This window comes from Silurus meridionalis, chromosome 11, assembly GCF_014805685.1.
Source record: "Silurus meridionalis isolate SWU-2019-XX chromosome 11, ASM1480568v1, whole genome shotgun sequence".
In the NCBI taxonomy this organism is placed as follows: Eukaryota; Metazoa; Chordata; class Actinopteri; order Siluriformes; family Siluridae; genus Silurus; species Silurus meridionalis.
The window spans coordinates 13,215,996-13,233,260 of NC_060894.1; the positions used below are offsets into that span (position 1 = coordinate 13,215,996).

Sequence of the window (17,265 nt, forward strand, 5' to 3'; positions counted from 1 at the left end):
ATACGGGACAGTTTGAAGCCAGAATGCTCAACTAAAAGTACTTAAGTTTATTACAATTGTCAGTTGTTGTAAACAGTCAATGGAGCTATTAATCTGATACATCACTAGTTTAAGACTCAGGTGTGTATTTTTAAGCTTTTAGCTACATGGTTACACACACTGTCCAAGCCATTTTGTGTGTTGTTTATATCTTAAGCACTGTAATTTTAGGACACGTATGGAAGCATCTGTATTCCTGCTCCTGTTATTCATACTTGGTAAAAACACAGTATTTGAAATTTTTTTTTTTTTTGCTGTTTAAAGTTGCATGGTCACATTATTATAGTATTCTTTTCTGTTAGACTGTTCAAATAATTAAAAGGCTGTCAGTGGGGAAACTGCGGGGGACCAGATTTTACATTAAGGAGCCCGATCAAACAAACTGAACATGGCACGTAAATAGACTGTTGAGCGAATAAGTATAATGAGAGCTGGATTTCTCACTGTGTGCGTATAGGATTAGATACTGTAGTGTGTTTTTTGAAGTGTAGCGTGTGGGTGTACATAAAGTTAATGCTTGGAAAAGTGTGCATGAGGGTGTGTGAGCAGCATTTTAAAATACATTTGAGTCTGTTCTGGTGTTATGTGCTGGTTTTCAATAAAAATTTAACAAAGTTTTTGGCTGGATTGCTGTTTAACAAGATGATTTCAAAAGACTTGTATTTAGAATTTTGGTTAATCTTATAAAAACAATAACACAAAGATGGTTTCATAAAACAGAACATATTTAATAGTTATCAGAAATGAATATTTGGGAATTTCTACATTTTGGGTTTTTTTCTCTTCCTTTTCTTTACTGCAGGAGGTTGTAGTTGTTGTTCCACAAATACCTCTGTTTGTTTCTCTTCAACAAAAAGTTCACTTACGGAAGCAGGCCTGTGATGAGAGTCATGAATATCAGATTAATTTATCATTAAACGCATTTATAATTTTAACAAATAGGCTTGCTGAATACCAAAGTGATCTAAAGCCACAGGTTCATAGTTGACTTACTTTTTGTCAAAGCTTTCAGTGTTCGGAGTAGCCTGCCTTTCCAGCATTGCTACAAAGAAACCATGAGTGAAGGTTTTTGTAGTACTGGCTCTGAGACACTGCATCAGTGGGTCACAACCTCGCTCAGGCCACTCAGGAAGAAGATGAACTAATCTACAACAAACATTGACATTCAGTTTAACTGTTTCCAACCATATATAATGTTTAAGCCAATTCCTAAAAAGTCTGACAAAGTACACTTACAGAAAGTCACCAGATGAGAGAAAAGAAAAAAAGCACACAACATACACAAAGGACGACCAGCAAACTGATTTAAAATCAAGAATCAAATTGCCCAGTGCTGGAGAAGGAAATTTAGTGATTTTGCTCCTAATTTGTAAACAGATCACTCTTAATCAAATGGACATCAGCTACCACATATTTATAGCACCCCTGGCGAGCAGTGTCACATCTGTTGGAGTTTAATGTGAAATGTGTATTATTTATATAATGTGTGAAATACCTCAGCATCTTCCTGATGGCTATAATAATTATAATTATTGTTTTGCAGCAGCAAGTGAGGGTTTGGGCAATTTTGACATCTTTACAATTTATGACACACGGCATCATCTTTAAATGGTACTAATTATCATTCCAAATATCCTGACTGACTGAAAAGCTTTATTTTGTATGTTTTGTTTACCTAAAATCCGAATTTTTCTCAAGACAAGCAGACACAACTTCCTCATTCTCCTGAGGATGGACGGAGCAGGTAGAGTAGACAAGGTGTTGAAGCTTTGGGAACTTCAGTGCATGGTTCAGGCAGCGTAGCTGAAATCCTGCTAGTGCCTTCAGACGCTCGGGGTCCTGCTCTTGCTCCTCTGGGTTACCATCATGCAGACACACCATTCCTGCAACAACATGGAAAAAATATCTTAATAAAATATCTAAATCCTTTGCTTAACAGAGTTCTTAAAAGACCAAACTCAGTACACACATTAATACAGGTAGTCGTCGACTTACAACCTATGCAACTTACGACCATTCAACTTCACAACCACTAGCCGCGGCGTACGTTTTTTTTTTTTTACCAGCTTCCGGCATAATTTCACAGTACTGTACATATAGCCTACCCTACTCACAGCTACGCCGCTAGCCTCTGCGTATGACAGTGCGTACCAGCTTCCGGCATCATTTGACAGTACTGTACCTATAGCCTACTGTACTTACGACCAAATCGTGCTCCGACCAATTTGTCAGTCCCAATTGTGGCCGTAAGTCGATGACTACCTGTAATAAAGAATACTATGTACAGACAAGCACAAGCCCAGAATACAAACACCACGTTAAGTGTTTATTCCCATAGAAAACTGTTAAATAAAACGATATAATAACATATTAAAAACGTCATATTGCTTTAAGCCAATTTAAGCGTTTTCACATTAAGCATTTTAGAATGTTGAAAGATGACTGTTTTGATGGTCCAGTCAGAATCTAAACCCTTCTAAGAAACCTGTAGAATATCCTGAAAAATGATGTGCACAGAACTTTCACCTTAAAATTTGATTGAACAGGAGGGATCTGGAGTAGAATAAAATTGTCAGTTAAACAAGTGTTAAGTTCGTATACTCTCAAACGAAAAAGTGATATGTTGCAAAACATGTTTTAACAAGGGGTGCACAAAGTGATGCAACCAGCTTATTGTTTCCCCCCTAAACTGTTTACGTTCTGCGCTTCTTTTTTTCTTGGTACAATACAAATAGCATAATTTGCTAGATTGTGTGAGCAAATTAGTGTTCATGATCACAAAAAATAATTAAATTAAATTAAATTAGCAAAAATTAATCATTTACAATAGTACATGGGTAAATGTCAAATAACCTGATTTTCTGCCAAGCCTTTTCTTCTTCATAAACGCTAAACACAAAATAAAATCAATGCATATAATACAGCGCCTAAAGCTTTACCTGAACCACTGCATGATGGATCAAGTAGGATGTGTGTCACCTCCTTGTATGCTGGGGAAAGTGGATCCACCTTAAGAAAATCCTCATTGGCCAATTGATGACATGTGACTCCAGCACGAAGTAGAAGAGTGCTCATGGTTGACAGTCTCTTTGTATCAAGGTCGAAGGCAAACAGCTTTCTAATTGTATACAGGAAATATGGCCTCTTAGACAACAAAATATACAGTATCTCACAGCAGTGAGTACACCCTTTACATTTCAGCAGCTATTTTAGTAGATCTATAGAAATGAAATTTATATTTTAGAGTAGTCAATGTGCAGCTTATATTGCTGTCCTCTGAAAATTACTCAACATACAGCCATTATTGTCTAAATAGCTGGCAACACAATGCATACACCCTAAGTGATAAAAGGTGCATGTCGCTTAACCATGCAAATCCACATGTTCTATTCATGTTCATGTTTTTGTCTGCTTGACAGGACCATTCAAATTTTCTGTATCTTGTTTTAGTGAAGTTAAAATTTGGTGCTTTGTGTACAATTCTCTCCTATTGACCACTGGATATTCAACTTGGCACCTCATGGCAAAGAATTCTTTGAGGATTTAAGGTAACACTTTGAAACCGAGTTACAGTGCAGTGGACAAGGTCATACAGAGGTTTCCAAGATGTGTTCCACTTGGAACAGGCTTCGCAAAGGTGGAAAATTATATCTCCAGACCTGAACCCTATTGAGCACATGTGGGGCATCCTCAAGTGGAAGGTTAAGAAGCACCATGTATCTTACATCCAGTAGCTCAGTTATGTCATTATGGAGGAGCAGAAGAGGATCCTAGCAACAAACTGTGCAGCTCTGGTAAATGCCATAACCAGGAGGATTAGGCACGCTAGATAATAAAAATACTCACACAAAATATTGACACTTTAGACAGTTTAGACAAGTTTACTTAGGGTGTACTCATGTTTGTTGCCAGCTATTTTGACAATAATGGCTGTATAACGAGTTATTTTTAGAGGACAGTAAGTCTGAACTGCTATACAAGCTGCACATTGACCACTCAAAAAATAAACAAATAACCCTTTTTTTTATACAAGTTTCATTTCTATACTATAGTCCCTTGAGAACATAAAAAGTAAAATGAAAATGTGAGGTGAATGTAGCTATACCCTTTATTTTTCATGATGGCTGCCAGATGGCTGGTTTTATTCCCAGGTGCTGCACATGCATCAATCACATGGCCTCCAACTGGGGGGTCCAGAAGGTACGCAGGGAGACAACTGGCCTACAATAAACAAAAATCATTTACAAACTGCCCATTGCCACACATCTGAAAATATTATGTTAAATCTATACACTGGCCAATAGAAACAGCCCCATTTATTATGAATATTTATCCATATATATTGTGTGAGAGAAAGTATGCACTTGTTTCAGGTAAGCCACCCTCCTGGAAGCATTATTTATGCTCGTCTTCCAATGAAACAATGCTGAATTTATAAATAAAATTGAATAGAGATGAGGTTTAAAAAGACTTGTCAGGGGAGTAATCATTATCTGGCAGTCTGTGTGCAGCTGCATGTCTGGTACATACTGTTAAAACCCTATACACACGTTCCAGATTATACCCCAGCAGACTTGACCATTCTCGAAATGTCCGTAAAAAGCAATAAAGCAAGCAGTGATTTAAAACACTCAATGTTAATCATCAGTAAACAAAAAGTTTTAGTTTCAGTAGTAACAATCAGGTAAAGGCCTAAACAGAGTTGTGCATGAATGTGCAATGTTCATGTTCGTTGCCCTGTGTGAATGGGTGTGTACATATTTTGCACCATCCGGTAAGAATTCTTGCACCAGAGAGCCAGTTAATTTCAGAGATTCTTTTGTGTTATGACAATGCGTACATAAAAGGCATGCCTGGAAAACCTATCCCATTTAAATTGTATTGTACTTGCCCTGCATCTATAGTGTAATTTAATTTACTGCTAACATTAGAAAATGTGAAGATGAAAGTAGATAAAATAACACTTTTATTAATATTGGGATTTTCTGAGCACTTTTATCCAAGTGTCTAATACAATTCAGTGGCATTAAAACATCTCTCACCTTGTCTTGCAAGATAATGTGCCCTGCTTTATACAGGTAATGATTATGGAAGTCCATTTTTGCACTGAAAACAAGAAGATCTCTGAGGTGAAGGTCATTCATAAACGTCTTCCCAGAGAGAGAGCATAAATCACCAAGTCTTAAAAAAAAAAAAAAAAATACAAAATGTAAAAATACATTTGATAACTTTTCTTTTTAAACTTTTTTTTTTTCTTGTAAATTCTAAAAATGTTTTCTCTAATTTGTTCAATATTAGCCCAAAAGTATAAAATGTAGAGTAGGATCAGAGTAGGTTTTATTAAAAATAAAACAAGTTTAAACTTACTGGCTTGCTTTTCCTTGATATGAAAATCCCTCTCTCTTCAGGTAATCAATGACATCCTCCACCGTCGTTTTCAGTGTGTTCACTCGTACGTACCGTGGAATCTCTACACAGAGTAATAAAAAATCTGAGTAAGCCAACAAAAAACCTAACTGACTGTTTTACTATTAGCATCCATGATTTGAGCATAGCCTACCATTTTTATAGTGCGAACTGGGAGAAAGCAGGTCCTGGTTTCGACTGACTTTCCGCTTGACTTTAATTCGAGCCAAAGCAGCTTGTAGTCTGGAGCGGTGTTTTAACATCATTGCCTTCCAGCTTCCACCACATTTTATTCCCTGGCCAATGAGCAAGTCGTAAACTAGAACCTAATATTTACAATAAAAAAAAAAAAAATCAGCATTATCAGTGGGATAGAGAAAGCATAATTTCATATTCTATGCAATTTATTTATGTAGATGTAATGAATAAAAAATGTTTTTAATTAGATTGGCATTTATGTAAACAAGAAGAAACAGGGGTCAAGACACACGTGTCTGCCAAAAACAATAAATGCAAGTTCCTTCATAAAAGAGAGAGAGTGTGTGTGTGTGTGTGTGTGTGTGTGTGTGTGTGTGTGTGTGTGTGTGTGTGTGTGTGTGTGTGTGTAGATTAAGATTAATCTCTTTTAGTTTGATTTAATTTCACACAGCCAACAAAGCTATGGTACTTCTGAGGGCCTTTCAAGATGGTCAGAAATACAATATTCCCATAAAATACTTTAAAACATTTTACAACAAGCAACAATTATTTTTAATAATTTTATTAGATGTTCTCAAGGGACAATACTATAGAAATAAAACCTGTACATTTTTTTTAGTAGTCAATGTGAAGCTTATATATCAGTACAGATTTACTGTCCTCTGGAAAAACCTCAATATACAGCAATTATTGTCTAAATAGCTGGCAACAAAAGTGAGCACACCCTAAGTAAACATGTCAAAAATGTGTCCAAACTGTCGATATTTTGTGTGAGCACCATTGTTAACTTCTCCCAGGCATGGAATTCACCAGAGCTGCACAGGTTGTTGCCGGGATTCTCTTTCACTCCTCCATATTGACATCACTAAGCTACTGGATGTTAGACACGTAGCACTTCTCCACCTTCCACTTGAGGATGCCCCACAGGTGCTCAATAGGGTTCAGGTCTGGAGCCATACAATGTGCTTTAAAAGTATCGCCAAGCTGCCACTCTTGGGCCCTTGATCAAGGCCCTTAACCCTCTGTGCTCCAGGGGCGCCGTATCATGGCTGACCCAGTGCTCTGACCCCAACTTCTGAGCAAGCTGGGATATGCAAAGAACATATTTCACTGTGTTGTAATGTATATGTGACAAATAAAGGCTCCTCTATAACAGCTATTCTATCTTCTGGAATCTATTCTCTTCTGGTATGGCAGGATTCTGACTTTGTATATCTGCTTAACTCACTTGATTACAGAGTTATTTGCATTGTCAGCATGTATAGCATTATTTATTCTATAGTGTTAATCTGTGCTTATTACTTCTCTCAGGTGATTAATCAAGGGTAGATTTCAGTCTCACTTGAGGTGTGACTTGTGGGCAGGGATTAATCGTTCATATTGAAGGTTCACTTGTGTCTTTAGCAGTTGAAGGTAACCCTGCTAAAGCCAGCAATGTTTGTCTATATTAGTACAGATCTTGTTCTTTTATGTTCAGGTTGGTAGACCAGTCATGTGTCAAAGATGTAACTGTAGTCACTTCTTACAGACACAGATGCTCTCATCCACAGAACAGAGGTCACATTGCCAGTAACCTCATCAAACAGCAGTGGTAGGTGAACTCTGTAATTGCCAGTCTGCTGTAAGGAAAGCTGACTATCTTAAACTAGCTTAACTAGTCAAGCATTTACATTTGACTTTATGGCACTCACAAAGAACTGGATATCCCTACAGAACAATGCTACACCAGCTGCTCTAAGCATTCTGCCTATGCTTTCTCTTACTCTCCAAGAGGACCTAATAGAGTTAGGGGTACTGGTTTACTGTTGTAATGGAGACTGTGTTTCACACCTCTCCCTTTGTCTCATCTAGCCATGTGGTCTTTTTAATTCCATGCAGTATCAGTTACCTCTCCAATCAACCTCTTCATCAATGTCATCTACCACCCTCCTGGTCCCCTTGGAGACTTACTAGAAGAGATGGGCACACTCCTCATTACTTTCCCTTCTGATAGCACCCCTCTGACACTTCTTGGCAACTTCAACCTCCCATCTGACAAACTTCAGTCATCTGGCCTTCAGACTTCTCTGAATTCCTTCTCCTTGACATTTAACAGCTGCATTCCCCCACACACAAGGGAGAAATGGTTTTCACTCACCCTACCCCAGCAGACAAAATTGCTACTCCACTTCAAATTTCTGATAATCACCTGATTTTCTTTACAATCACTCTTCCTATCCTATCTGTTCATCTCCTTGATCATCAAAGGGTCCTTAGCATCTGACCATGTGTCAACTTTCCATCTTAAAGAAACCTGCTCTGGATCCATGGATATCAACAACTATAGACCGGTATCACTTCTATCCTGTGTTTCTAAAACTCTGTACCACAGCATCCATTTTAAACAACTGTAGGTCTATCTCTCACAGGACAATCCCCAAAATCCAAACCACTCAGGCTTCAAAGTGGCACATTCCACAGAGACGGCCCTGTTGACTGTCACTAAGAAACTACATGCCGCTCGATTAACCAAGCTGTCATTTGTACTCATCCTCCTAAACTTTTCAGCATCATTCGACAAAGTCAACCATAAGAATCTCGTTTACACTCAGGAGCCTTGGTATCCGTGGCACAGCATGGGAATGGTTTGTTTCCTACCTGGAAGGTTGCTCATACCATGTAACATGGTCCACATCTGCCCCACGCAGACTGTTTTGGTAAAGTCATATCCAAATCATCATCCCCTACCCTCCCTTAGATATCTGGCTTCAGGTAGCTGTACGTATCAAATTTAAAACACTGATGTTTGCCTACAAGGCAAAAAAAATGACCCAGCATCCTCTTACCTCAGAGAACTCATCACTCTGTTGAAATCCTCTCAACATAGTTGTAGGCTAATTTATCTTAAGTTTGTAATCTAGCGTACATGTGCAGATTTATTCATTGACAGAGACTCACCAATGAACTTTACACAGGCTTTAAAGAAAGACACGTTACACGGTGTAACGGTTGAAATATGTTGCGCTTCCTTTAGGAGCATAGCGGTATATTGGAAATAGCCTGGCACTGCATTTTTCCGCTATTACTGCATGTGTTCAAGACGAGAATTATGTCTATTATTTTCTGATGCTCATTTCTAAGTTTCTTTGACTAACCCGTAAAGCTGTTGCCAAGAAAAATTTAAAAAAGCAAGAGTTTTGGAAACCTGTCTGTGCTTATATGATTTCTGTTGCAACTGGAGTTAGCGAGCTATCCCATGACCCAGTCTCAATGCGTTACAACGGCTTGTATCTAAACAGTAGCCTACCAAGAAAGTCATCGTTCCCCGTCTTCCTCCTTCCTTTCACAACTATTTCTCTCTGGAGTTTCTTTTTTGACATCGTTGTGCGTAAAAAAAAAAAAAAAAAAACTTTTTTCTCCTGATGCTGTGCAGCTCAGAACACAGGTGAGGTGCGTTTTTTCGTTTCTGTTCGGAAATTTCATTGGTCTAATGTTATGGGGTTCAGTTTTTTGGCTTGAAGTTTGTGAAACCGTGAAAAACCCAGGAAAAAAAATCATAAATAAGCCACTTCGTTGTTTAAGCCGGGGGGTTCAAAAACTTGGGCAAAATGTAGCAGCTTATAGTCCGAAAAATACGGTAGTCTGAGCACTGACAGACTTTCCGCTTCTGCAACCTCTAAAGCAATGCTGACAGCACTTATGGCGGCAGCGCGGCAGTAGCTCGCAACGGCCTCTCCGGATCCAAAAATGGTGCTTTCACCATATTTAGCCTGACCTTCCACAATACATGGACACCAGAGTCAACTGTGTTCATGCGTACAACCACCAGACACTACTACGGTACAGGCATCATGCAACCAATATGCGCGGCAAGCGGGCGGGTGTCCGTGCTGGGCTAAATGCTAACCCTAGCTGGCCGGCTCTCCCGTCCATTTTTCTTTCCAACGTCTGCTCCCTGGACAATAAACGGGATTACATCCGACTCCAGCGAACCACACGGCGTTAGTTTAGAGACTGTTGCGTCTTTGTTTTCACGGAGACGTGGCTCAGCGACAGAATTCCAGAAGCTGCCATCCAGCTAGACAGGCTAACCGTGTTTCGAACCGACAGAAACGCAGCTCTGTGCGGTAAGACTCGCGGTGGTGACGTGTGTGTTTATATCAACACGGAATGGTGTAAGAACTCTGTGCTTGTCTCACACTATTGCTCATCGCTAGTGGAGTTTGTGACTGTTAGATGTAGACCATTTTATTTACCTCAGGAATTTACTACTGTTTACATTGCCGGAGTGTACATTCCTCCCAGTGCTAATACTAAGGAGGCACTGTGTGAACTCTACGGCGCTATTAGCGACCCGCAGAACGCTCACCCTGATGGATTGTTTATTATCGCCGGAGATTTCAACCATGTGAATCTCAGGACTGTGCTTCCTAAACTCCATCAGCATGTTGACTTTGCAACGAGAGGAGCGTACGCGCTGGATCTTGTTTACACAAACATCCCCGGCGTGTATCGTGCGGAGCCCGCCCCATCTCGGATACTCTGCTCTGTTATGTTTATTCCAGCATACAGACCGCTCATCAGACGCTCTAAACTGGTTCAGAAACAGGTGAAACCAACCAACGGCGATTCAATTAACTTGGAAAAGTACATATCATCAGTGACCAGCTACATCAGCATTGCGTGCGTTGATGATGTGACCATCTACAAGAGCATCACTACACGCTCCAACCAGAAGCCGTGGATGACTGCAAATGTGCGTGTGCTGCTGAAACAAAAAAAACCTTCAGAACAGGGGACAATGCGGCCTTAAAAACAGCAAGGGCCAAACTGTCCTGTGCCATCAGAGAGGCGAAGCGCACACACGAGAAGAAAATCCACAACCACTTCCAGGACAGTGGAGACACTCGGCGCATGTGGCAGGACGAATTACAAGACATCACCTGCTTGTGACCGTGACACCTCCCCTCCCAGATGCGCTGAACGACTTCTACGCCCGGTTTGTGGTACAGAACAACGTGAAGGCGAGGAAGACCACCCCTCCTCCCACTGACCGGGTGCTCTGTCTAACCACAGCTGAAGTAAGGAAAACTTTATGCAGAGTTAACCCACGGAAGTCTGCTGGATCAGACAACATTCCTGGCAGAGTGCTCAGGGAATGTGCAGAACAGCTAGCGGGTTCTTTACTGACATCTTCAACATCTCCCTGGGCAGTAACGTTGTTCCCACGTGCTTCAAGACAACGACCATTGTTCCCGTGCTGAAGAAATCTACTGTCTCCTGCCTCAATGACTATCGTCTCGTCGCACTCACACCCAGCGTGATGAAGTGCTTCGAGAGGCTTGTCATGAGGCACATTAAGATCCAGCTTCCACCCTCCCTGGACCCCATGCAGTTTGCGTATCGTCCAAACCGTTCCACGGACGATGCCATCTCCACAACCCTCCATCTGGCCCTCACCCACCTGGACAACAAGGACTCATATGTACGAATGCTGTTTATTGACTTCAGCTCAGCATTCAACACAATCATTCCTCAGCACCTGATTGAGAAATTGAGCCTACTGGGCCTGAACACCTCCCTCTGTAACTAGATCCTGGACTTCCTGACTGTGAGACCTCAGTCAGTCCGGATCGGTAACAGCATCTCCAGCACCACCACACTGAGCACTGGGGCCCCTCAGGGTTGTGTGCTCAGCCCATTGCTGTTCACGCTGCTGACTCACAACTGTGTAGCAATGCACAGCTCCAACCACATCATCAAGTTTGCCGATGACACGACCGTGGTGGGTCTAATCTGCAAGAACGACGAGTCAGCATACAGAGAAGAGGTGCAAAGGTTTACAGCCTGGTGTGGAGCAAACAACCTGACTCTGAACGTTGACAAAACCAAAAAGATGGTTGTGGACTTCAGGAGAGCACAGAGCAAGCAATCTCCACTGATTATTGATGGATCCTCAGTGGAGATCGTCAAAAACACCAAATTCCTCCCAACCCAACCTCACCTGGTCACTCAACACCAGCTCCATCATGAAGAAAGCCCAGCAGCGTCTTTACTTCCTGAAAAGGCTGAGGAGAGCCCATCTCCCTCCCCCCATCCTGACCATGTTCTACAGAGGACCATTGAGAGCATCCTGAGCAGCTGCATCACTGCCCGGTTTGGGAACTGCACCGTCTCCGATCGCAAAACCCTACAGAGGATAGTGAGGACAGCTGAGAAGATCATTGGAGTCTCCCCTCCCTCTATCATGGACATTTACACCACACGCTGCAGCTGCAAAGCAAACAGCATTGTGGATGACCACACACACCCGTCACACACTTTTCACCCTCCTGCCATCAGGAAAACGGTTCCGAAGCATTCGGGCCACCCTTTCCTCAAGCCATCAGGCTTCTCAATACACAAAACTGAAACAGAACTCACACACACTCACTCCAATGTGTGTTACCGAACTGTACAACCTGGACGAAACACTTAACACACACTCATTACCCATCTCAATCCATTCCACCACCATTTATTTTATTATTAATTATTAATATTTTATTATTAATTAATTTATTATTATTTATACTTGACGGTACCACTCTCCTACTGCTGTTTTTTGCATCTTTCAATTTATTATAATGTTTACATCAGGGGTGGCCGACCCGCGGCTCGTGAGCCGCATGCGACTCTTTGGCTGGTTTCATGCGGCTCTTACGTTCATATCGAAGTTTGTGTGTGTTTGTTTTTTAATGTGCGTGTTCGCTTCGCTTGAGTTCAATACGATATTTTTAAGACTTAAATGAGCTTGCCTCTACTGGGAAACTTTGCGGTATATCAGACCTGGGCAAACTACGGCCCGCGGGCTACATCAGGCCCTAATAAATTACAGGGATGCACTGGAAATTTTCGGCCGAAATACCTAAATCTCCAAAACAACACGGCCGAAACAATTGTAATGACGCAATAAAAAAAGCGCAGCCAGCACACGGTTATCTGGATAAGAGCAACATGTCTGCGGTGTGCGGATAGCGATTTGCAAAACATGCAATGCTGAAATTTCAAGAGGGGGTGTATCTGCAAAGAGTTTCTCCAAGTCGGGTTTAATTTATCACCTGAAATCCAAACATCCCGATTGCCATTCTAAATATGAGAAGAATGCGGAGCAGAAAAGTAAAAGTCAATCCGAGCATGCGCACGCGTCTGTAGAGGACGCTTTTGAAAAGGCAGGAAAGTTTTCCAGTGATGGTGCCAAGGCAAAAGGCATAACACAAAAAATTATGGATTTCATTGCCTTTTGAATTGAATTTTCATTTCGGTGCATCCCTAAAATATTATCGTTGGTGTGGCCCTCTGACACAATTCAGGTTTCTTATGTGGCCCCTTGTAAAAATTAATTGCCCACCCCTGCGGTATATTCATCTCATGCACATGCGCATTTGACGAAAATACCCTATTGAACTCAAGCGAAGCGTACACGCACATAAAAAATAAAACACAAACAAAATCTGTGTTTTCTACCCTGAAACACCTGAAATCAAAGCATCGATCTGTTCTGACACCCATGTAAAAGAACTGCTTCGAGTGGCAACTCGGAATACGAGCCAGATTTGAAGGGGATTGTTCAAGGCAAGGAATGCCAAAAGTCCCACTAAGTAACATGCATAGTAAAAGAAAAACGCTATTGTAAATTATTATATTTTTGTTTGTGGACTTGGTTAAACTAAGAGTTTGTGTGTGTAAGACAATGCACACAATGTTCATTGTTAAAAATGACTGTCCTGTGGTCTTAGAACTGTAGGAGTCAATTTCTGTCATTATGTTGGTGTGTGACATTTACAATAAATCTGGCTGAGCAGAGGTGTGCGTACGCGTGTGTGTGTGTGCGTGTGTGTGTGTGTGTGTAAGAGGAAGGGAGGGGTGATGTTCATGTGTGCCCATGTGTATGATGTGGCTCTTTGCGGTACCACAGTAAAAAATGTGTCTCTGTGTCTCTGACTGGTTGGCCACCCCTGGTTTACATGATGTCTTTTGCACCTTTGACTGTATTATACTATACTGTTTACATGCTGTCTTTTGCACCTCTTGACTGCTGCTGTTTTTTGCACTACATTGTTCTGGTTATTCTCACTCCCAGGTATAGTTTTTAGGTTTACTGGTCGGCGCTATATTTGTTTTTTTGTCTGGTGTTGTCTTGTGTTGTCTGTCTGCACTGTCTGTCCGTCCTGTTTTTTGTCTGCACTGTTTGCACTCGATGCAGGAAGTGTAGCTGTGTGTAGCTTTGTGTTGTAGCTCTATGTTGTTTAGTGTAGCACCAGGGTTCCGGAGGAAGGTTGTCTCGTTTTTACTGTGTACCGTGTACAACTGTGTATAGTACAAATGACAATAAAAGCCTCCTGACTTGAAGGACGCAACTTCTTCTATCGGCCCTTGTGAGGCCTGTTCTGACTGGAACCTGTCTTTTAAAACCTTTATGACCCTGGCCACTGCACTGTAACTCAGTTTCAGAGTGTTACCAATCTTTTTATAGCCTAGGCCATCGTGTAGAGAGCAACTATTCTAATTCTCCAATCCTCAGTGTGTTCTTTGCCATGATGTGCCACGTTGAGAATCCATTGGTCAGTATGAGAGAATTGTACTCAAAGCGCCAAATTTTAACTGTTCTAAAACAAGCTATACAAATTTGTATGGTCCTGTCAAGCAGACAAAAACGAGAACATGATGAATAGGACACGTTTTTACAATAACGGCTGTATGTTGAGTTATTTTCAGAAGACAGTAAATCTGCAAGCACACTGACTACTCTAAAATATATCTGAGTTTTATTTCTATACTTGTTCCTTTATGAACATAAAATAATTGCTGAAATGTGAGGGATGTACTGACTTCAGTGCGAAATGAACAGACAGACAGACACGGGTGTAATGGTACACATATTCGTACCGAACCATTTTTGTACAGGGCTTTCGATTCTGTGCTAGTGTCCCGAATTACTTGCTGAACATAGTTAAAATCTGAATTCCTTCATGAACATTGAGTGTAATTTTTTTATTATTATTCTTAAACAACTTGAGTTAGCAGAGTATAACTGAGGCTACTCAATTAGTACCGAAACTTAATTTGTAGTGAAATCGCTGCCACTTCCTAGTCATTACCAATGCTATCGATATCAAATTCTTTAGCATTTGATGGCCTAGGCTTTAAATTTGCGTTAATGCAAATTTATTTTTACGGCAATAAATTTATAAATGCACATTTATTCATGACATTCTTTCTTTACACAAATATAAAAAATAATAAACCGCACAGATAAATAATTTATAATCACTAAACATTTGTTTTACTGATGTGCCAAGTCTTAAATCAAGCACCAAAATCTGCCATGATGAACACATCCTGTAATTAAAACTGTCCGTGTGGAAACATAGCAAAAGTTCAGTTTTGTGTCCTTATGATTTACATAATTTAAAACCCCATAATTACTTTCAAACATTTACAAGAATATTTTGTCTTCATGCTCTATGTTGGGTCTGGTTTCACTAATAATAAACATACATTTGCATAAAGCATGCATATTTGTCCATAGCCATGTTAATTAGAATAATAAAACCTTGAAAGTATTAATTAAGGGTACATAACTGAAAAAGTGTGATTAAGATACGATTAATCACAATTAAATGTTTTAAACGAGATGGGAAGTAACTTCACTTTTTACTTTCACTCAATGTTTCTTACACAAATATCTGTACTTTCTACTTCTTACATTTTCAAACCAGGCTTGTTACTTTATTTTTAATCTATTTGTTGACATGATTGGTTTTGATCAACAAACTTGGTTCTTTACTTTAACTTAAGTGAAAAAGTGTAGTCAGTACTTCAACTTATATCAGACTATTTTAAAACATGTGTGTATATATATATATATATATATATATATATATATATATATATAGACAGAGAGCGAGAGATAGATAGATGAGTGTATATATACACACATATATACATATACACATATATACACAAATTAATAATACCTTTGCTAAATTCTGTCGGAGGTTGGTGTGTTTCAGAAGCCTGGTGTTCTCGATAATCTCCTGAAGCACTGGGGAATATTTCTGAGTCTCACACACGAGGGCAAATAGTTGCTTTATATTCTGAAAGACAAAAAAACAAAACTTCAACTGATAGAAAAAACAAAGCGACAGACTACCTTTTTATCATTCCTCACTGTATGATCACCTGAAATTTACTTTCGTACACCAGAGTTTTCACAGCTCCCTTCTTTTGCTCCACTTTACCAAGAATCTCTGCTGCTTTCATATAAAGTGCCATCCTAGAGTTTTAAATCAGTACAATAACCATCAACATGTATGTAGAACCTTCTTTAACGTGTTAATATTTGCGATACGTATCACTCATCCAAAAGTCACGCTTCTGGGTAAAATTGCAACGACTTGATTTTCGGCAAGTCGCAAAACTGTCCGGCTTTGCGGCAATTTGTGCAATTGCTTTGACAAGCCATAAGAGGGAGAAATAGACACACGGAAATGGGCGCAATATCAGCTCGTTACATTTAAATCTACATTCGGAAAACGTATGTTATGTTTTATGTAGAATGCATAAAAAGCACACGATTTTGAAGTACCTGAACTAAAATATTTCGAGTAAGGCGGGGTTGCTCTTAGTGATTGATAATGCTGGAATCAGCATAAAGTGTTCATAAGTCACCTACCTATTTATTATAGATACTTGAGTTGAAAGTTTCTGTTCTCACAAAGATGCGGATCTTTGAAACAGGTGTTAGGTGAATGGTCACACCTCGTCTAACGAGGGGAGTGGGCTATCACATTAGAAACAATTGCAAATGAGAGCCACACCCTCAAACAATATTCATGTCCATGACCTGAAACATTTGTTGTTTCCTTTTTTAAAGGGAACAAACTTGTACTGTATTTCTACGCCCTTCCAGCTTTAGATAGTTTAGTAATTATTCATTCGGGTTTTCTGATTTCCTTGAGACATTTACGTAAATTAATAATGCGTGCGTTTTGGAGCCTTATAATAAGATCTGACCTGACCGAGTGGCTGTTTTCTGCAGGAAATCCCATAGAACATGGATGAGCATGGGATTCTAATCTGTAGAGAAAATGTCCAATAGAAATGCTGTTATTTTAATGCAAATAAATCGAAAAGAATGCGAGCTTTTGTATTTAACTGTACCTCATAACTGCTACCCTAAATTGAATATCGATCTGGAGCTGGACGGTAAAATAGATGCCCTGGGTTGTGGACCATCCTGTTAGTGCTGATGTGTAAACTGTAGATTATGAATATATTTAGTGTAAGAACAAACTTTTCTATTACACACAGAGGTCAACATCATTTAGAAATCAAAAGATGGATGTATATTTTATAACAGAATTATCATTCTTATATAACAGTTGGGATCACGAACCATTTTGTGTCCTGGTCTTGCCTCTGCTACAAATTTCAAACTGTCCTTAAGCATTATTTAAGATTCATTGTCCAAAAAGTTAGCATGTACTTGAAAAATCTAAACAGAAGGTAACAAACTGTTGCCATCAATAGCTTCTTGTGTATTAGAGATGACTTTTCAGATTCCCCACTAGGCTCGTTTTGGATGGATCGTGTAAAAAG

The 17,265-nt window shown here is 39.9% G+C and overlaps 1 protein-coding gene across 2 annotated transcripts; it reads right to left on the reverse strand.

The window, feature by feature from the left end:
• Positions 1-746: 746 nt before the first annotated feature.
• Positions 747-16,484, reverse strand: nsun5 (NOP2/Sun RNA methyltransferase 5). 2 transcript variants are annotated; one of them, XM_046860835.1, is made up of 10 exons: positions 16,340-16,484; positions 15,642-15,761; positions 5,600-5,771; positions 5,407-5,509; positions 5,082-5,220; positions 4,145-4,260; positions 2,979-3,157; positions 1,715-1,922; positions 1,033-1,185; positions 747-915 (listed from the first exon to the last, which is right to left on the reverse strand). In XM_046860835.1, exons 3-10 carry the CDS (start codon positions 5,709-5,711, stop codon positions 801-803), a joined length of 1,125 nt encoding a protein of 374 aa, XP_046716791.1. In that variant the 5' UTR covers positions 5,712-5,771; positions 15,642-15,761; positions 16,340-16,484; the 3' UTR covers positions 747-800. The 2 variants fall into 2 exon arrangements, with proteins under 2 accessions (XP_046716791.1, XP_046716790.1); XM_046860834.1 differs by lacking the exon at positions 16,340-16,484 and adding an exon at positions 15,847-16,086.
• Positions 16,485-17,265: the final 781 nt, after the last annotated feature.

What these genes read in the sequence shown, in the direction of transcription:
- nsun5 (XM_046860834.1), bottom strand. Translation starts at nt 15,939, where the DNA reads ATGGCACTTTATATGAAAGCAGCAGAGATTCTTGGTAAAGTGGAGCAA. An exon ending in TGTACGAAAGTAAATTTCAG is followed by an intron (nt 15,762 to 15,846) that starts GTGATCATACAG and finishes TTTGTCTTTCAG; the next exon opens with AATATAAAGCAACTATTTGC. An exon ending in TCCATCATGCAGTGGTTCAG is followed by an intron (nt 1,923 to 2,978) that starts GTAAAGCTTTAG and finishes ATGTTGTTGCAG; the next exon opens with GAATGGTGTGTCTGCATGAT.